Source organism: Cetorhinus maximus, chromosome 11, assembly GCF_964194155.1.
Source record: "Cetorhinus maximus chromosome 11, sCetMax3.hap1.1, whole genome shotgun sequence".
NCBI classification, from domain to species: Eukaryota; Metazoa; Chordata; class Chondrichthyes; order Lamniformes; family Cetorhinidae; genus Cetorhinus; species Cetorhinus maximus.
The window spans coordinates 103,364,930-103,386,454 of NC_135889.1; the positions used below are offsets into that span (position 1 = coordinate 103,364,930).

General features: G+C 40.8%; 1 protein-coding gene across 1 annotated transcript in view; it reads left to right on the forward strand.

Annotated features, from left to right (window-relative positions):
* The first annotated feature begins 21,137 nt into the window (after positions 1-21,137).
* Positions 21,138-21,525, forward strand: part of LOC144686799 (activin receptor type-2A) — a 168,394-nt gene continuing 168,006 nt past the window's right edge. Inside the window, exon 1 of the mRNA XM_078552515.1 lies at positions 21,138-21,449. Within this exon, the coding sequence (XP_078408641.1) occupies positions 21,395-21,449 (55 nt within the window). The 5' untranslated portion in view covers positions 21,138-21,394. The remainder of the gene's footprint in view (positions 21,450-21,525) is intronic.

Below are 21,525 nucleotides of genomic sequence, written 5' to 3' on the forward strand. Positions count from 1 at the left end.
ATTTGGAAGTTTCCTAAAAGAAACGGTGTGTTAAATATATAACCAACCAGAAGTGACTGTGGGAATCAATAGGTCAGTACTTGGTGTGCAGAACAGGTAGTGCACACGTAATTAGCACCCAGGGCAAACTTATGCAGAACAGAATTTAAGGAACAAATATCACTCGATACCACATAGTGCATTTTTTTTTAAACCAAAAGAGCCACATTTATCTTGGTCCAGTTGAAGATTTCTCACGTATAATATACATTGAAGTACATGTGGGGATGAATACATAAAAGCAATGAATAAAATAATACAATAGAAATCATTCAAAAGGCAACACAAACTTTGGAAGATTTTTTACCACATGCTACTTGTTGATGAGTCAGGTCTGGATGAAATTCAGTACTGGTCTGCGTATGACAGCTTAGACAAATGCAATAATGGGCCTTTACTATATAAAAAAAATGCATACTTTTTCCTCTGCAATTTTTTTTTATATAAAGACTACTGCATACAAAAATAAAGTTAATAGGTTATTACTCAAGGACAATATAAAAAAAACACAGCTCCAAAGAGAAATATGACAACCCAAATAATAATCATTACAGACATGGAGTTTGCATCAGAGGGCTGATTTTCTAGCGAGAGTGCAACTAAGTGCAACAGTAGTATTGCACAGAAGATGTACATTTCATTGTGAAGGACTATAAGATCAAAGAAACTTACTGGCCTACATGATTTGCATTGGCCATTGACCATGTGCACATAAAATGCAGTGTTGAGTGCAGGCATTGGAACTCATGAAAATGGCTGATGTGCTACAGGCTATAATACCTCATGGCCAGGAAATGCTGGAAAGGCTCAGAAAGTCAGGCACCTTCTGTGGAAAGGGAAAGATGGGGTTAAAGTTTCAGGTCTAGGAACCTTCATCAACAGAATGGTGTCTGATAAAAGGGCCGTAGACCTGAAACATTAACTCAGTCTGTCTCTGCATATATGCAGCATGACCTGCTGAGTGCTTCCAGCATTTTCGGTTTTCATTTCAGATTTCCAGTAACTGCAATATTTTGTGCTTGTTTCTAATCTGTGTCATCCTCTTGTTGGTCCTCAAGATAGATTTCTATTTCAATGACAATGCTGTGAAGGAGTCAACTAGCAATGATAGCTCTGGAGACTTTGCATGCTCTTACTACCCTCTGATCTATCCAAAATTTGGGAGCACTGCATTGAAATGCCAATTACGTTCTCTATGACAGCCCTTCCTGATGCTTAGGCATGCTATATCTTCTCTCAGGGGGCACTTATTTCTCACCCGGACTTCTGACCTGGGCCTGCAGAGAAATGTGCAGTGTTGCTGCTCCTGAAGTTCCTCCTGTGCAGTGCAGCAGCATCAGGGGAAGTGAAGCCACACCCCGTTTTTACGGCACTAGTGGGTGGAGAGGTTGGTCGTGGGGGTCAGGTAGTCAGAGGTGGGGGTTAGTCGGGGGTGGGGGGGGGTCAGTGGGTCGGGTGCTCGGGTGGTCAGGGTGGTAGTCAGGGGGTTCCAGTAGTATAGCTACCCAGGAGTTAGAAGTGCTTTTAATCCTTCCAACTATTCCTGGGTAACTATTCTGCTGAAGAGTCGGAATCGTCCAAAGACTCCAGTTTAAGTCAGAGTTTAGGAAGGTTCCAGGCGCAGGGTAATTGCCCAACTGAAGCTGAAACTTCCTGGGCAATTCCCATGCAGTCTTTGTGTGGGACTTCCAGGGGTCCCCGGCACATCTTCCAGGGTATGATCATCCAGAGACTGGAAGATCTGGGCCAAGAGCTGTGGTTACTTCTTCTGTCACAGTTAGATATTACATTTAAATTAGATTTGTAGAGCATCTGGACCAGTATTCAACATCTAAGGAATTACAATGAATCAAAAAGGTCTATCCAGGGTGATATTTCTTACATATCCCATTGTCTCAAACTGATGTGGCATGTTACAGAGGGGAGATTAGGTGATATGCTGATAAGGCTTTATTTATATGATCCAAGCAGAAAGCCTTAGAGAAAAGCTCACACCAAGAAAAGCAATAGTCAGTTTGATTACCAGCACAACTGGCTAACTTTGTGCATGAAATGTGAGAGAGTTAGAGTCCAGCTAACAAGGACACACAGAAAACATGATGGTCTGCAGGAGCTGGTAGGATGTCAAGTCTAGAGAGAGAAATTTCTCTCCTTCAGCTTAGTCCTGACTAATTTCGGAGAAATGATTTAATAAAAATAGCATTTAGCCCCTAACAGGGTAACGTGATGTGCTATTTTTAAAATAATCATTGTGAACAAAGCACAAACATAAATTCATATACAATTTACAAAGCAACATAAGAACATAAGAAATAGCAGGAGTAGGCTATTTGGCCATTTGAGCCTGTTCTGCCAATCAATAAGATCATGGAGGAACTGATGTGGCCTTAACTCCACTTTCCTACCTGTCCCCCATAACACTTGACTCCCTTGTCAATCAAAAATCTGTCAAACTCAGCCATGAGAACATAACAGAACATAAATCAGACTCTGGTTTACCAATAGCGTTGGCTGTCTAAAGTATTCATCAGTTTTCCTTCCAGAAAATAGGAGGTGCCCATGGTGGCAAGATATTAATGTATCCAGCTCACACAAGTGCTTTTCATTATTACTACTGCCTAAGTGATGCTATTGTATATCCAGAATCATGAGGGCAAACTCCTGATTTTAAGGGAGATGAGCTCTTGCAAGAGTGACAAGTGCCACTGAACCTAAGAGAATACTCAGTGCAGGCACAAAATTGTGTGCAGCTCCTGAAGAGGTAGCAATTCCCATGGTTGATGAAGATGAAAATAAAATCAGCTGTGCTGGTTTATATAGACATAGAAAATCTCACAGCAGTTCACCTGGTATTCTGATCAACATTTATATTTCGATCAACACCATCAAATGAAACGAAATGTTCATCCATCTCATTGGTGCTTGTGGAATCTTGCTATGCGAACATTTGTTGCTGCATCTGCCTACATAACAACAGTGATTACTCCACAAAAGTATCTCTTTGGTTCTGAAGCACTTTGGAATGAAGATGTGAAAGGCACTATATAAATTCAAGTCCCTCCTTCTTTCAAAAATATATATCCCTATTATTCATATACTTTATCATTGTTTAATAAACTTGTGTAGCAACTGAAGCTCATAATAAGATCTGGTGTAGTGTTTTCAACTGCCTTGGGAAACGCGGAGGATTTTAGAGAGGCACAACAACAAACAACAATAGCAACCTGCATTTAAGTAGCACCTTTAATGTAGCAAAGCATCCTAAGGTGCTTGAAAACAGTGATACAAAAAAACATTTTTGACATTGTGGCACTAAAGGTGATATCAGGACAGATAACCAAAAGCTTGGTCAAAGAGTTAGGTTTTAAGAAGCATCATAAAGGAGGAGAAAGAGGTAGGTTTAGGAAGGGAATTGCAGAGCCTAGGGCCCAGGTAGCTAAAAGCACAGCCACCAATGGTGGAATGATTAAAATCAGGGATATGCAGAAACCAGAAACGGAGGAACACAGAGGTTCTGAAGGGTTGAAGAGCTGAAGGAGATTATGGAAATAGGGAGGGGAGGGGCCATGAAGGGATTTTAAAACAAGTATGAGGATTTTAAAATTGAAGTGCAGTTGGATCAGGGGCCAGTGTTTAAGCACTCCTTCCAGATAATGCAGTGATTTATGTGTACATCTTTCAATCTAATGTACTGTATTTGCTGCTCAAAATGTGGTCCCCTCTACTTGGGGGACCAAATACAGGTTGGGTGACTGCTTCACAGGTCACCTCCGTTCAGTCCGTAAGCTTGACCCTGAGCTTCCGGAGGCCTGTCATTTTAATTCTCCACCTTGCTCTCACACTGACATTTCTGCTTCAGCCTACTGCACTGTTCCAGTGAAGCTCATTCAAGCTTGAGGAACAGCACCTCATCTTTCGATTAGGCACTTCACAGCCTTCCAGACTCAAAGTGGAGTTCAACAATTTCAGACCATAATCTCTGTTCCATTTGTTTCCTTTGCTTGTTTTGGTTTTTCTCTTTTTTTTCTTTCAGTCAGCAGCATGCCTGCTCCAGGCACATCTTATGTTTTTTTTCTTGCCCCATCATCATTCCTTTTGGCCTGGAAGACTAACTAACTCTTCTGCCATTCAATCTTGCTCGACTTTCACCCTATGACAGATCTTTGTTTTGTCCTCTTCTCACTCACCCCTTGCTCCAAACCTATTACATCTCTAACTTTTCCCAGTTTTGATGAAAGGTCACAGGCCTGAAATGTTTACTCGGTTTCTGTCCACAGATGCTGCCATAAGCTGCTGAATATTTCCAGTATTTTCTGTTTTTATTACTCAGCCACAGCTGTGCACCTACCTCCTCCTCCGGACCAAGCATTTCCATATGTTTTCCAAGTACAGTAAGCAATGCCAGTATGTAACAAGCAAAGTCACTACGCTATCCTCTCATTTTTTGGCATATGGCTCCCAATCCACAGTAAGAACAACTCTGCCTGTGGCTCTTGAAGTGATCACTGACCTTTTTATGCATTTGGTTCCTTACAAGTTACCATAGTGAGTTTGACAAGAGATAGCTGCAGCAATGCACTCACAATATCACTACTGATCGCTTGAAGCAGGTGACGTGGTATATACACTTTAGCATTCACCTTCTGCAATAGAAGAAAGATGTGAATGCCTCCTCCATGAACATTGCAAAGAACTTGCCTTTGTCCCTCCTTTAGCACATAAACACCTACACATCTTATATAGTCACCATGTATAATATACTGAATTTTAGTTTCAGGAAAACTGAGCTTGACATATTTTAACTGCTGCATACATTGGATGGTTGGCATCCTACAAGCAAACACGAGACCATGAAATCAGTGTAACCCCACAGTGAATATTGCCTTTGAATATTTGAAAACAGCCAGCAGTCATCAGCCGAAGTGAAGGATCATCCTTTTACTGTAAGCTGCAGGACAGCATCCGCACTGCAAGGAAGCAGAATAGACATTTAACATTACCTCCCAGACATTTCAATAATGTGTGTCAGGCACCAGCTGAAGAATGCGGCAATTACATCCTGATGCTCCTAGGTGACTGATGGTAAAGCCTCATTCACAGCAGCCTCATCTGTAGGTTTTTCTCTATCTGGTCATTCTCTGGGGACTGTATCTGATCACTGTCATGCTTGCTGATACCTCTCTCAGTTGCTATTTTATCAGGCATACTGTAACTTCTCTGGTGAATAAGGTACCTCTTGAGTGAATGACACAATGGATTCTTGTCTTCAAGACACCAAATCACTGTGAAATTGAAGTCAATTGGAATTAGGAGAAAACTCGCCATTGGTTGGAGTCAAACCTAGCACAAAAAAGATGGTTATGGTTGTTACAGGCCAATTAGCTCAGCCCCAGCATATCGCTACAGGAGTTCCTTGGAGTAGTATTTTAGTTACAAGCATCTTCCGCTGCTTCACCAATGACCTACCCTCCAATGTGAGGTCAGAAGTTGGATGTTTGCTGATGATTGCAGTGTTCAGTACCATTCATGACTCCTCAGATACTGAAGCAGTCTGTGCCTCCATACAGCAAGACCTGGACAACATTCAAGCTTGAGCTGATAAGTGGCAAGTCACACTCACAGCACACAAGTGCCTGCAATAACCATCTCCAACAAGAGAGAATCTAACCATCTCCCCTTGATATTCATGGAATGACCATCACTGAATCCCCAACCATCAACATCCTAGGGGTTACCATTAATCATTAGCTGGACCAGCCAGATAAATACGATGGCTAAAAGGGCAGATCAGAGGCTGGGAATTCTGTTACGATTAATTCATACTCTGGCTTCCCAAAACTTTTTCTCTGGTTATTGCAGGCACTTGTACAAGGCACAAGTCAGAAGTGTAATGGAATACTCTCCATTGAACTGGATGAGAGCAGCTCCAAGAACACTCAAGAAGCTTGACACTATCCAGGACAGAGCAGCCCACTTGATTGGCCCCCCCAGCCAGCACCATATACTTTCACTCCCTCCACCACTATGCACAGTGGTAGCAGATGCACTATAGCAACTCACCAAGCATCCTTCAACATCCTTCCAAACCAGTGACCTCTACCACCTAGGGCAGCAGACACAAAGGAACACCATCACCTGCAAGTTCCCCTCCACATACCACACCATCCTGACTTGGAACTATATCGCCATTCCATCACTGTAGCTGGGTCCAAATCCTGGAACTCTTTTCCAAATAGCACTGCGGGTGTTCCTACACCACATGGACTGCAATGGTTCATGAAGACAGCTCACCATCATCTTCTCAAAGATAATTAGGGATGGGTAATAAATACAGGCCTTGCCAGTGATGCTCAATTTCCATGAACAAATAATAAAGAATAAACATTCTGGCATTTGCACAGGTCTCATTGTAGCAATTTTCAGCCCTGTTGGATGTCATAGCAACTGTGTCATGCACTAAGGTGTAAGAAAATAACTGGTTTCACCCAGTACTAATCCATCCAGCTTGTCTCTTCTGTGAAAGAAATCTTGAATGTATTATTGTCCAGGGTGTAAGAGTTCTAAGTGCTCCAGATGCCTGACATTAACTTGGTGAATACACATGGACTGATTACAAAATAGAACTTGTAAATGATACAACAGCACCAATGAAAAGCATCAGGGAAAAAAACTGCTAAGTGCATAGTGCTGAGCACTTATAATAAATTGTGATTATAATAATCTTCCTGTTGTCCAGATTTTCTTTCTATTTCTACAGCAACTGCATTCTTCCATCTCATGCCAGATTCAGCATGAAATAGTGGCTGGGCCACTTTCAAGCCTTCCAGTATTAAAGTACTTTTACATGTGAAACTTGTGAAACACAGCTAGAGTCTGTAGCTTCCAATTAGATATTGCAATGCATCCATGTGGAATGAAATATTGGTCTTACAGCAGAAACTTTTCAGATTCCATCCAAGCATCTTGCTATTTGGTTGACCACCTGTAAAGAATTTATCTACAGTTACTCTCTAAAACTGATAACAGAAATTTGAAAGCTTGTCTCATTATAAACATTGCCAGAATAAAAAAGTCACTGTAAACAGAATTGCTAAGAAATTTGACCGTTTTTCCAGCTCTAGATGGCCTCCTAAGTGTTCAATACGAGGGACAATAGGTACCACACATTTCCATCCGGACATATTGGATGAAGATTCTGGAATGACATTAAGAGAGCATTCCAGTAGAATTTAGAAGCACAAATAAGTTATTTAAATGAAGATGCTACAACTCTAGTAGGACCTTGTTCCAACTTTGCTATGTCTCCTGCCAAACTTGCCATGTGTTGCACTTGCCCAGCTGGAACAGCCCCCAACATGTATATTTAACGAGGTCATACAGATTATACAAGTTATTTGCTGGTTTCTCATTTCAGGCTGCTGGTTAACTTCTGGACATTTCTTGCTGTGTTTTATCACTCTGAAAAGTTCACTTTGTCTGCAAAAATAATGATTTTCCTGAAGTTGCTGTTATTGGCTAACTCATAGATAGATTTCTGTAGTGATCAGTGGTCCAGTAGGGATGGTTTAGGGGCTGGAGGGTAAGGGGGAGCAGCAAGGAAATCAACATAAAGCGGTGTGAAGATGAATTTCTAAAAATATTTTTGGAATATGATGGTATTTTGTAAAGAAGACTGTGCGTGTGCGTAATTAAACTGGGGGAATGTTAGTAAAGACAGCTTGTCTGTAGGAGCAGAGAGATGAAAGGTAAAGGTTCTAAATGCATGCATTTGTAATGAGAGGCTATGGTGAAGCTGAATGAACGAGTAAATGGGTTTGAAATTTGTATTATAAGTAGGAACGTTACTTTTCAGCTGTTAAATTTCAAAGGGAGTTCAGAAGTGACAAGCGACTTTTACAACTTACAAAGGTTTCATAGGTAAACAGGGAAGGTTATTAAATTTTATTTGACCTGAAAGTGGGGGCAATAGAAAGACATGAAAGATTTTTATATTTTGGAAAAATTGAGTTCAAAGAGGTGCTTAGTACAATGGAATCTAAGATCAAAGGAGAAAAGGATATTTAAGGAAAGAAGTTTAGTTGAGTTGTGTTGGCTGTGTGGTGGAGATGTCCTGGGACCAGCTTTGTGCTGAAAAAAGTGGTTAATTTGAAGCAGCCATCCAGTTTCAAGTCAGAAAATTCTTTGTTTTCAGAGAGCAGTCTGTTTATGAACTTCCTTCAGTTCCACAGCAGAATGGAAGAAAGTGAGAAGTCATGTGGTATACTTTAAATAGCAGCAGTTTTTGCCTTCAGTAATATTACTGGATTTTTATGGTTAAAAATCTATAAGGGAGCTTTGGCAAGTAGTTTACTTGTGTTCTGACCAAGTGGGATTTTTGGGGGAATATTTTGTGGAGACTGTTGAACTGTAATTTTAGTCTTGTGTGCTTAAGTTTTTTTTTTCTTCTTGTTAATAAATCTTCTAATTTTAAAATCCTGTAAGTGTTACTGGGATTCTATGCTTCTGGGGTTAGTAGCTTTCCCCTCATTTTCAAAATACAAAATAAAAAGTTATGATCAGTAAGACAAGTTTTCCTCCGGGATTTGGCTTGCTCAGCGAATAATATCAGCTGCAGTCGTAACAGCGGGAGCAGCCACCATAAGTGGGAGGAGGAGGAGGAAGCATGCAGGAGGCACATTCACAGTGGGTATTCAGGGAGCATTTATTCTACATTAACTTTACTAAGAAGCAATGTCTGAGGCGCCTTCGCTGTATCAAACCATGTCATCTGCGGTAGTCACAACTAAAGGCTTGAACCAGGTATGCACAGTACTGTCTGTGGCTATCAAAGTCACTGCGGTCCTTAAGTTTTAATCCCATGGGTTCATTTAAAGCTGCAGTAGGTGACAATGAGATTTCCTAGTTTGCTGTCTGTCCAAGTACCCGAGAGGTCACAGAAACTCTTTGCATCATGCTATGTTCACTGATTAATCAGAGGCCCTATCCAGCAAGGGACTTGAGGCTCCTTCAACATGCATAAATCAGATTTAACAAAGATATCTGAAGTAAATGCTAACTTGCAACTAGCTGCTCAGGTAACCATTAGCACTGGCTTGTCAATTGCTGGTAAGCTCATGTGAAACATTTCCGGACCAATGAACAAAGAAAACCAGAAAGAGAGAGCATTAGGCTTTGCCTGCATGATAGGCTTTTCAGGGTGCACAAAAAGCTATAGATGGCATCTATGTGCCTTGCTTGCTCCCAGTCACCAGCCTGGCAGCTTCATCAATCTACTTCCTTAATGTACAGCTGATTTACGATCACAGGCAGCACATCATGCAGGTCTGCACCTGCTATCCTGACAGTAATCATGACTTCTTCATTCTGTGTCAATTCTCTGTACCACCTTTATTCCAACCAGGAAGTCAAGTTGCAGGCTTGGTGATCAGCGATATGCCCCTTAGTGCATGACTCCTGTTAGGAACCTGGCACAGCTGCAGAACTGGCCTGCAACAAGCCCCTTATTGCCATCAAAAAAAGTCATTGAGAAAGCAATAGGCTTGGCCAAGCAACAGCAAGCTTTGCATTATACTCCTTTGTGTGTATCCAGATCCGTGGCTGTCTGCTGCATGCTCCACAATTTTGCCACCAAGACAGAACCAGCCTTTACCACCACCTATGTGAGTGCAGCAGGAGTAGCATGAAGAGCAGGAAGAGAGGTATCAACCACCAATGCACCCAGCATTTCTTGTTATATGCTCATCAGTCTTCTTCACTCGGCTACACCTCGAAAGTTAGTCTCCAAATCCTTTGCAGCAGATCTAATGTGCAATCTCACCCTCCAGCGTCGCACTCATGGCATCCTATCCCCTTGCCCTAGCTCCTTCACACTTGTGCCCAATGATTCACCAAGGTCTGTCCTCTAGTCTAGTCTCTAAGGCATTCATGGTGACAGTATCTGAGCTGGTGGTTGTGATGGCTAGAACAAGTGACACTACATAATCAGATAGGTCTTTTTTTTCCCATTTGTTGAAGATCTTCACATCATTCGAAAGAGAGGGACAAATGTTAGCATTTAGTGTGAAGGGAGAGCAGAGACAGAGAGAAGTGGCTGGTGAATGCATCTGCAGTTTGCCATGAACAGTGTGTACAGTAAGATAAAATAGGGGAGAAAGAGGATAAAGTGTGACAAAATACTGAGTGACCCCCTCCTCCATCATTGCCAGTTTCCACTGCCATGACCCTACCCTTGCCAGAATGGCAGAGAGAAAGGGTAGATGCTTATTTAAATAAAAGCAGAGATCACCCATCATTGAAACTCATGATGTGCTTGTAGCCATTAAATATTAAATATTTAACATTAACATAACATTAAATACACTAAGGTCTGTATTTTGCAAAAAGGTGAAATGCCTGTTTTTAACTAAAAATTTCAATCTCTAATTCAATCAGGAAATGCGATTTACTTTGCAGGATGCAATTCTTGAGAAAGCAATTTCAGTAACAGGAATAGAAAAAAAGGAGACAATCGTGACCCACCTGCAATAATTATCCTTTAACACTTTCAAGCGGTTAAATCAGCCAATTAACCAACATAAATGCCGAAATATTCATTAATCCAGCTGTGAAGTGCTCAGAATTTGGGGCATAATGCCAAATCTGAAAAGCTCATTTTGCCAATCAGACCCTGAAGCACTAATAACCACTATAATGAAAGGAGATGAGCAGATTTTTTGCTGGGGAAGGGTAGCCCCTAATTATTTAAAGGCAACCAGCTTGGCAATTAACACAAAAAGGAGCAAAGTAACGTGACTGACACAGAGGAACTAGCAGGAGACATTGCACAACTTCAGAAAAGCAAAACATGAATATTACTGTAAAGTAGCTGCACAAAACACATGCGGAATAAAGTGTGATTTGTTAAGAGAATGTTGTACTGAGAAATTTTAGCAAATGAGGTAGTGGATGTGAAAATGGAGAAATTATGCAAATTGAATTGTGTATGCATGCTGGGATAGGGAGTATGTGAGGAAGGAATTGTCAGAGATCAAATCACCATGTCTCAATGCAATAACTCTTAGGTTTAAAGGTAAAACTGACACAGAAACAGGGGTGAACCCTTGAACCAGAAACAAAGCAATCTGTATTAAAGAAAGAGTATCGAATTATTCAGGAGAGAGAGTCTGGAAATATAGACAGTGAAACGATGCAGAGAATATTGATTTATACTGTATTAATCATTTAATTTATGATTTGGCCAACATGTTATATCAACGTACTGGGTTTTGACAACCTGCTACCATAATTTGAGGCAATAACAAGACAGGAAATGGACAAGGACTGCTGTTCTGTCATTTCGCTGGAGTCCAATGGCACTTGTAAAATTTCTCCGTTATTTCGGTGGCACATTCAAACTAGAGGCTAATGACAATAAAATGTTATCCAATTGATGTTGATTTGATAATGCCTTAGCCATGCTGGATGTCAGGAACATTGGCTCATTTTTGGTACCCATCATCACTTAGTTAAAATAGGCTATGAAGGTTTAAATTTAAAGTGTCACCAGGCAAGAGAGGAGACTTGAAAGAATTTTTTTCTCTCTTTCATCATTTTTCTTCAGCTAGTAATGAATGGGTGCTCTGGCCTTTTCCTTCCTCTCTCAACTGAGATGACAGAGCAATAGCACAAATGCCAACTGGATCTCCCCACAATTATAATGAGTCTGACTTTAGAAGGTCTGCAAGGGTCATTGCTTACTGAGTTGAACAGGTGCAAAGATGGAGCTCAATATGTTAATAAGCACCAATTGAATTCAAGTACATTACATTACATACATGTAATGACAATACTGTGTCATCATGGTGGAGCATGTTTATGTACTGTAATTTTTCAAATCTTCTCTTTGAATAGCACCATTCAACTGGGCACCATATCTCACCATCTCCACTTGAATCATGCACTACTATAGCTAAAGTAGAAAAGTGAAGTGCACTGGAAACACAAGAGTAAATACTATGCAGCACTGATGAGGTGGCAGCATGTATAGGGTGAAAGCCTATGTAAAACTGGATTTCTATCAAGCTTATGGTGGCAGAGTGGGTGAAACCCAGTGGAAATTCCTGGCGACAGCTTTGTTTTGATGGCAAACCCAGTGAATCAAGATACATGATAATCAGATATATTCAGGAGATGAATCACTCCAGGATCTTTTTTTTAAAATTTATAAACCCCAGTAGTTTTGTTATTCACTACAGAATTATAGAGATGAATATTTTTTTTTCCTCATTCATATTGTGTTTAAAATTAGTTGGTCAAATCTACTTTATTTACATAGTACCAATCAAATAGATGTACATTTCAGAATATTTACAAGGAGGAGGGGCAGGAAAACAAAGAGCAGGAAATGAGAAAGGAGGAAAAAGGGCTGAATATGTGGTCAAATAATGACAGCAATTTGAATTTATATAGCATCTGTAAAACATCCCAAAATCCTTCATAGGCGGGTCATCAAACAAAACTTGACACTGAGACACATAAGGAGATGTTAGGACAGGTAACCAAAAGCTTGGTCAAAGAGGTAAATTTAAGGAGCATCTTAGAAGAGGAAAGAACGGTAGAATGGGTGAGGGGTTAAGGGCTGGAATTCCAGAGCTTAACTCAGCACTGAAGGCATGGCTACTAATGGTGGAGCAACTAAAATCAGGGATGCACAACAGGCCAGAGTTGGAGGAAGTGAAAAAGGTTGTAGGAAGGAAGAGGCCACAAAGATAGGGTGGGGCAAGGCCATGAAGGGATTTGAGAATCTTAAATTTAAGGAATTGCTTAACTAGGAGCCAAATATAGGGTCAGCGAGCACAAGGGTTATGGGTGAACAAGGCTTGGTGTGAGTAGGTCAGGGGCAGCAGAGTTTTGGATAATCTCAAGTTATAAGCATGGAAGACGGGAGACCAGCCAGTACTGCATAGGAATAGTCAAGTCTAGATGTAGCAAAGGCATGGATAAGCTGAAACAGGGGTAGAATAGAACGATTTTACAAAGATGGAAATAAACAGTCCTGGTGCTGGCATGGTAATGTGGTTGGAAACTCATCTCAGGATTGAATACAACATCAAGGTTGCAAAAGGTCTGGTTCAGGCATAGACAGTTGCCAGGGAGAGTGATGGAGTCAGTGGCTGGGGAACAAAGTTTGTGGTGCGAAATGAGGATAATGGCTTTGGTCTTTCCAATGTTTAACTGGGAAAAATTTCTGCTCCTCCAATAATGGATGTCAGACAAACAATCCAACTTGTCTGAGGAGGGGTTGAGATAGAGCTGCATGTCAACAATGTAAAAACTGGCACTGTTTTTGGATGATTTGGTTGAGTGATAGCATGTAGATTAGCATTAGGAGGGGGAAAATGGTCGATTATTAGCGTATACCAGAGTTAATGTGTGGGAGCAGGAAGAGAATTTAACTTGACTTACTGACTGCCATGAAGTCATTTAGACACCTGCTTAATCAACGAGCTCTTGTGAATGTTGTCAATGAAATCATTGATCTTTGTGTCCCTGGGTGCTAAATTAGCCATCAATAGAGATTGTAACATTCAAGGTACAGGATGTTCCAATGCTTGTTACATTGGTTCCTGCCTAGTATTAAGGGCGGGGCCCTCTGGGAGTGTTTTGATAAGTCCCCAGATAAGTTCAAGGGTCAGTGAACAGCTCTTCTTGAGGCAATCTGCCAGCCAACAAGTGTTACAAAGACAAAAGGGATAGAAACAGGCTCCAGTTAAGTTAAGGAGTGAACTTCAGGGAGTAGACTTTAAGTAAAGAGGGTTGTTGGGGCAAAGGTACCCCTTTCAAACATTGGTGTTCTGCTTGGCACAGCCATAGATCTGAAAGTGTGCTTCTAAGTTAGTTTTGAGTGTGCTCAGGAATCCAGGGAGAATGAATCCTGGAAGGCGAGACTGAAACACTGAAGTAGGTCATTGTTAAGACCGTTCAAGTGGGAGCAACATTTGGAGAGAATTCCAAGGAGAGATCTTTGAAGATGAAGCTGGGAATCCCTTGCTTAAAAATTTCAGTGAGATTTTTTGACTTGATGTTTATTGATTTCTGGGTGGGGGGGGGGTGGCTTCTTGAGAAATCCATGGACTCTGCCTTGGTTGCATTTGTCTTTTACTTGGTAGAGATTTGAAACCCTTGTGAGAAAGTTGCAATGAGACTGGTTGACTCACAATGGGACTAATGTCTGGGTGGTTTTCTTGAGAAATCCATGGAATCTGTTTTTTGGTTACATCTGTCATTTACACTGTAGTGAGATGTGGCCAGTCACAGTTCATCTGTTAGTTCACATGTACCTCACACTCTAACATTCAGGGTAAGTGTAAGATAGATTTGTAAATTGTTTTATCTTTCTGAACTGGTAAAGTAAAGTTTGTTTTTGTTTGTTCAAAACCTGTGGAATCTTGTGGCTTTATTCCAAAAGCAGGTGATTTGAATCTCAACCTTTATCTACTTTAAACAAAACGCTATTGGCCCCTAAATGGACCTCCCCCCACATCACAGGGTCTGGCCATGGATGGTAACAATGTTCGTAATTAAGAGTAATTTATCAAATCCCATTTTTTTCACTCTTATTCTATTGAAGCCATGGGAATGCTTCAATTACAATTGCCTTTAGTTAATTAATTGACAGGGTTTGATTATTTTAGGTTACATATAAACATTACTAATTGTTAGGAACAAGAAGTCTTTTCTCTAAAATGTTAGAACAAACACAAAGTTGAAGAACTAGTTTGTAAAACTGTCAACAGATGCAAGTAAAAAAGAGGGAACTACTAAAAGTCTACTGTTAATTGGATTGTAAGGAAAAAATACAGCTACTAAGCCTTAAACCCTCTGGGTGAAACTTTCCCAGTCTTGCAGTTGGTGGTGGTGGGGGAGGGAGTGGAGGAAGCTGCATCGGGATGGCACCCCGCTGCATTCCTGCCACGGCAAAGTTTTCCAAGGAGCAGGGCAAGAATAGGATCGGCTGCCTGCTCCGTGGAGGCCGGTAGCCAATTCAGATGTTGAGGGCCCTAATTAAGGGCAATTTTTCTATCTTGCCAGTCTCACCCCTGCATGCAGATGTTTCCAGCTCAAATGGAACCAGTGTGCCTGCTGCAGGCTGGCAGCTATGGGAGCTGGAGGATCCATGCCACAATGATGGGCAAAAGGGCAGGAAAGGCCTGCATTCAAACAATTCCTCCAGAGATATTTCCTCCCTGCTCTCAGGGGCCTGACTTCGGCCCTCATAATCTTTGAATTGGATTCACGCCTCCAAGGGTGCCTCCACATTGCCTTCTGAATCCCCGACCTGCCTCAGCGGTGCCCAGCTCTCAGTGGGGCTGCCAAGGCTCTAGAATTGCCGGACCTCCATCATTCAAGGAGCTTGCCTTCAGATAACTCTAAATGGTGAAGGGAACAGCCAGCCCAATTCCAACTTGGAGAATTCAAGCTGGCTGCCATTCAAGTCTTATAATATTTGAATAAAGCCAATATTCTATTTCAGTAAGACCACATAGAACCAGTCTAAAAGGTTGACTGAAAAGTCATGCCTGGTACTAAAATGGTGCCTCTGATCCACATCTTCTAGACCCTAGAAACTGTGCCACCAGCCTTAATGACTGAATAATCTCCTGTACAGTTCTTGGCAAAATTGAAGTGTCAATTTTGTTAATTCCCAGCAATTGCACTGTTACTTAAACTGAAGATTAAAAAATAAGTATACTTTGACTAGGTGCAATGTGTAAAATGTAAAGTGAAGGTTTCAGTTAACATGACCTTTTTAAAGATGGTTCTTTGTCTGCTATTTGTAGCTTAGAAAGGCTGTGTGTAATATTTAGAAAGGTAATATCAAATCTTCTGTACTAAAAAATCACTCAATCATTTTTATTTGGCACAGGGGCATTGACAGCACTTATATTCTTACCTTCTTGACTGTATAAATACATATTTAATTCTGCCCCAGGTTGCTTTATGGGACTAAAAAAGGCTGGAGGCTGTAGAAGAAAATTTGATCCACTACATTAGCCCTAATTGCTTAAGACTGATCTGGACAATATGGTAAACAAGAAAAAGTCAATATAATTTAGAATTTGGCCATTATTATTATATTCCTTCTTGTTCACATTGGCTCTTTCAAATTAAGTAGAGGTCAATGCAAATGGTACCTTTTCCTCCTATTACAGAAATGTCTATATTTCATTTTGATTTCTCAGTTCTGATGAAAGGTCACAGACCTGAAATGTTAACTGTCTCTCTCACCACAAATGCTGCCAGACCTGATGAGCATTTTTAGTATTTTCTGTTTTTACATCTTTATTTTGTGCTCCTTTTCACAAAGGAGGATTTAATCATTATGGAAACATTGTATTGACAGACAATCCTTTAACATACATGGGCATTACTGGAACATTTCATAGGCTTTGACTGTGAGAGTTATTTAAAGATGCTGCAGATTTAGAATTGTTCTTAGGCATGGATAACATGGATAAAATTACGTCTTGATTATTATTCTTTGATTATTTTCTGTATAGCATATTTTTGTGGCAAAACTACTTGCAGTATCAATTTCTCAGGACTATATGGTGTGTGAATAGGGAAAGTAAAATCTCATTGACTACCCCTGCTCATAAGGCTATATCTTCCAATACGTTGTGATTTATTCCTCACAAGCGGTAATAGTTTTATACAAATCACTAACAAGCTTGAAAATAAACATCACAACTTTTATTACGTCTCCAGTTCCAACACTCTAACAATACCATTCCTCATCTTTACCAATTGATACGCAGCAGCTCCCCTCCATGACTACAATCCAAATCGCAGGCCTCAAAAAGTTTCAATATGTATTAGCTTGGTAACAATGCTCTGGACTATTTTCTATTCATGTATCCTAGACAGTTTGTGAATATTTTATTGTAATGTCTGTTTAATGCAAACTAGGGATAAGTTAATGTAGAAAACAAAGATTGATAAAACGGGTTGCCATTATCAATTTGCATCATTTTGAAACAATTAAGTTTGCAAATATCTTTTATTTTAACATCTTTATACATAATGAACGTATCAACATTTGTGTACAGGTGTGTTTTAAGATCCTATGTTGTGAACAAAAATTATTACACTTGTAAGATAATTATGAAAAAAACATTTCTCACCCAAAATTTTATTAGAAATACTTGGGGGAGTGTTTGTGCAACTAGTTCCCACAGCACAGATCTTATTTAACTGCTAGCAACCCCAATGTACGTTTACCCGAGCTAAACTTATCTGCTCGGATGACTCACTTTTTAAACCAGGTTTTCCTCATTGCCACATTTAGTAAATCCAGCAAATTTACATTGGGGTTACTGCTGGCTAAGAGAGAACAGCACTTCAGGGACTGGCAATGGAAACATTTCAATATTAATATAAATATTAATGTAAAAAGATCTGATGCATGTTGTTTTTCAGTAAGGGCAACTGTGAAAACATTAAATCCAGTCTTGTGCCCTTGTCTAACGAGCAAGGAAGCTGGCAGGGGTAATCACCAATGTTTTCTGCTCATGATCACTATCCAGTGACCCCTGCTGGAAAGTGGCTTCAAATGAATGTTAGATAAAAGCAGGAATAATCACATGTTACTCTATTAAAGGCACGAAATAAGTGCAAATTGTTATTTTTGTTGAGTTCAGCAGTGACAACCTCCATGGCTGACTAGCTTTCAAATTGACTCGGCTCAGATCTAAAGAATGGTCGTTGAGCTGAAGTGCAAGATTACAGCCAGCACCATGAGGATCATAACCTCAGGATGAGTCTCCATCTTCATGAAAGGAAGAAATCCGAATGAGGAAGAAAAAAGGTACATTCAGGAGCATTTCTCAAATAAAATGGTAATAACGAAGATCGAAACCTGAAGCCACATGTTTTATTTGTAAATGGCGTCAGCCACCACTTCATATTCCTAGCTGTTACATATCATAACAAGAAACACACTTTGCAAAATAGAGACTGGGATGATTTTTGAATAAGAGCGTTCAGATCCTTCATCTCGAATGAGCTTTTTTAAATCAAATATGAAATTTGGTGAATAACATACAGAGCTTTAAAACATATGCAACACTTTCCATTTTAAGTTTGGTACTAGTGAATGCATACTGAATTTCCTACCAATTTTCATCAACAAAAATGCTACAATACTGAAACAGAATTTATATATGTAGGAAGAAAAGCCTTGCTTTAGATTAATAGCAATAGGAGTTAACATTGGAAGAAAAAAGAGAACTGTTTTCCCCACCTTTCTCATTCCCTGAAGCTTGTTAACTTCCCTGTCACAGGTGCCAGCTGTTCTCTGGTTCCTTGCTCAAGAAGCCAATATCTATGTATGAGCCTTTACAGTATCAGCAAATTAACTGTTCACTAATCACAGCTGAACCTGATTTTTTTTCCCCTCATCATAATGTACACCCACACACCCTTTCAGAAAGAGTTACAAGATAATAATCGGGAGTCAAATCTTTTGATTAGAGAGGAGAAAATCCACCGAAGGTGTTGAACCAAACTGTAGCAACCCAACCAGTACCTGGTTAACTCAGCATGGACAGAATTAAACCTGGTATCTAAATGTTTATATTAAATTTCACAATTTCTAATATTATGGAGGATTTAAAAGTGTTGATAGACTGGTTCTTCTGGTTGGGAGTCAGTGACAAGGGATTATGTATTTACAATTGTCACTATGGGAGTGAGAAAGGAAGAAATTGCTTGATGCAGAAACTTGTTGGGAGTATGGAATGCCTTGCACTAGGGAGCGGTTGCAGCAAACGCCATTACATTTTCAAAGGGAGGGCTGAGAAGGTGACGGGTCCCATCTGGGAAAATATCACATTGAAAGCTCTAATTGAAATGATGGCAATGTATATGGGAAGATCAGAATAGAAGAGTGACAATAAGCTGTGAGGGTTGGCAGAAGGGAAACAAAGTGACAAGGTCTTGGAATGTTTCTTCCCAGCTAAGCCAGATGATTTACTGATGCCATAACTTCATTCCACGGTTATTTATTTTATGACCAGATTTTTTTTAACATTTAAATTGGGCCACAAATATGTGAAATCGAGCTAATGAGGTCTATAAACTATAATACGTTACAGATATGGAAAATACAACCACACTCTCCCTTACCACTCCGACACACATCCAGTTCTCAGAAGTGTATTGCATCTTCCAAAGGAGTGATCAACAAGGTGAAAAAGGGTACTGTATAAGAAAACTCCTAAAGATGTCACTTTCAATCTTTGAGCTGCTGAGGTTGTGTAATCAGAACTCAATTTCCTGTGCCACTACTGACCACACAGCGTTTGATGCTAAGACTGGGTACAACTAAAAGCAATTTCTTATTTCGCAACATTGCCATCCACTCCGTCAATAAGCACAGTAACAAACCCCCACAATGTTTTTTTTTTGTAGTTGTGCAAATAGCTGCCTTTCAGGGATTCCAGTTTATCCTCCCGTTTCCTTCTCTCCATCAATAAAGAGATTAAATCCTATATGCTTGCCCCATAGTGCCTTCTTCAGAGAGAGAGAGAGAGCACGCTCTGTGTTAACGTGTACGCCATTTCTGAGCAGCAACCATGAGTCACCATTGATGTGTTTTGTTTAATTACTCAACGAGTGAATATAATCGAAGGGGTTCAATTACCTGCGTCAAGCCTGTGGAACTGCAGCAGAACAATAATTCAGAAGTAGAGTTTGCCACTTAACATAAAGTACGTGGCTGCACCAGGCTGACAAACATACCCGTCTTAATTGCATGGTCGATCAAGCCGAAACAGAAAGAATTGATGCCAGTGTAAGTTCCTAATGAGTTACAACAGCAAATCGTCTGGGCTTAAAATAGCGGATTATTTGAAAACTCACTACCCGGTCTAATTAGCATTTGATATACTACCCTCGCTCGCCTTACCTTCCCTCTTCAGAGATTGGGGGGGGGGGGGGGGGATAATAACGTCAATAACAGCCCTGGGCTGGCATCGAAAGAATATATTTCAACAAGAGATAAATAGTCGAAGAATCTTATTACCCTGAATACTAATTTGGCTCAGCCTCTGACAAGGCTAAAGGACAAGGGCGATGGAGAAAGGGGAAGGGGATGGGGTGGGGGGGGGGGGGGGGGTGGTAATAAGAAACGGTTTCTATTATGGTGTCTCGCGATGATGTGTAAGAAGAAGAAGAAAATACAGTAACCTCTCAAGATAAAGTAAATTCGTGGAGAGCGGCAACTTTTTGGCACCGTGCACTCAGGCTGCAACAACATTCCAATGTTGTGCACCTATCCCATGCATGTGTTGCGCATCGCTGCCATCCAATCAGCAAATGCCTTTGATAAATTTCTTCATCGTAAATCTGGGATTTCCCCACCCCATTCCTCAGCCAACCCCATGGCAAGCGTGGCAAATCCTTGCTCCTCATTGCTGAAGGCGCGCGTCAATCGAGGCCAGGGGGTTAGGTTGAACACTTCCTCTCAACCAGTCCTGATAACAGCGAGGCCAAAACACACACAGCCACGCCTACCTGCTAGTAGTGGATTGGTCAGCTTCCAATAATAAACGCGCCTTTTCTCCGGAGGAAGAAGGAGGCGACGGCGGATGGGGTTTACTATTGGTCGGGAGGGACGTCAATCGCGCTGACGCGGACGGGTCCGAGGCGGTGAATGGGCAAAGGCGATGTCAATCAACGCCACCGCCCCCCCCCACCCTTCCTCCCCCTCCCCTTCTCGGCTCCTGCTGTGTTCTGGAGGCGGCCTCTCGCGAGCCAGTCCTGTCGTTTTTTTTTAAAAAAACCCTCCTCGAGGCGGGGGGTAGTGAGGAGGGAGGGGGAAGGAAACAAAAACAACTCAACGCCATTTTGGACTTAGGCCTACTTCGCTAATTATGAATTCCGGGAGACTTCGAGTACACCATTCCCGTCAAAGGAGCTGAGGATTTGCACCATAGCTTTTTTTCTCACACACACCCACACCAACCCCCCCTCCCACTTCATGTGAATGGCGGTTGTTTTTTTCTCTCTCAAAATCATCTTTTGACAACGTTATCGATTCTTACCTACCTATATATTTTGTCAAAGAAAAAATAAAATTGACAACCGAAGTCTGATGTTGTTGCTTAAAATTGCCCATCTTTTTTGAATGAAGTTGCCCACTGAAGAGTGGCGGGGGGGGTGAAATTTGCTACGAGGTGGATCGCTGCCAGCAGCAAGTCAGGAGACGTGGTGGAGTCGTAAAGAGATTTTTTTTCTTCTTCTTCTCAGTAGCGGAACAACGATCGTTTTGTTCTAATTAACCTATTTTCTTGAACATACCCAAAAAAACATTATCATGGGAGCCGGTACCAAGCTTGCATTTGCTGTTTTTCTGATTTCGTGCTCCTCAGGTAGGTGATAGATTTTTTTTTTGGTTGGTTTTTGATTGGGTTCCGTCTCCTAGAATTTTTTTTTAAAATCAGCCTT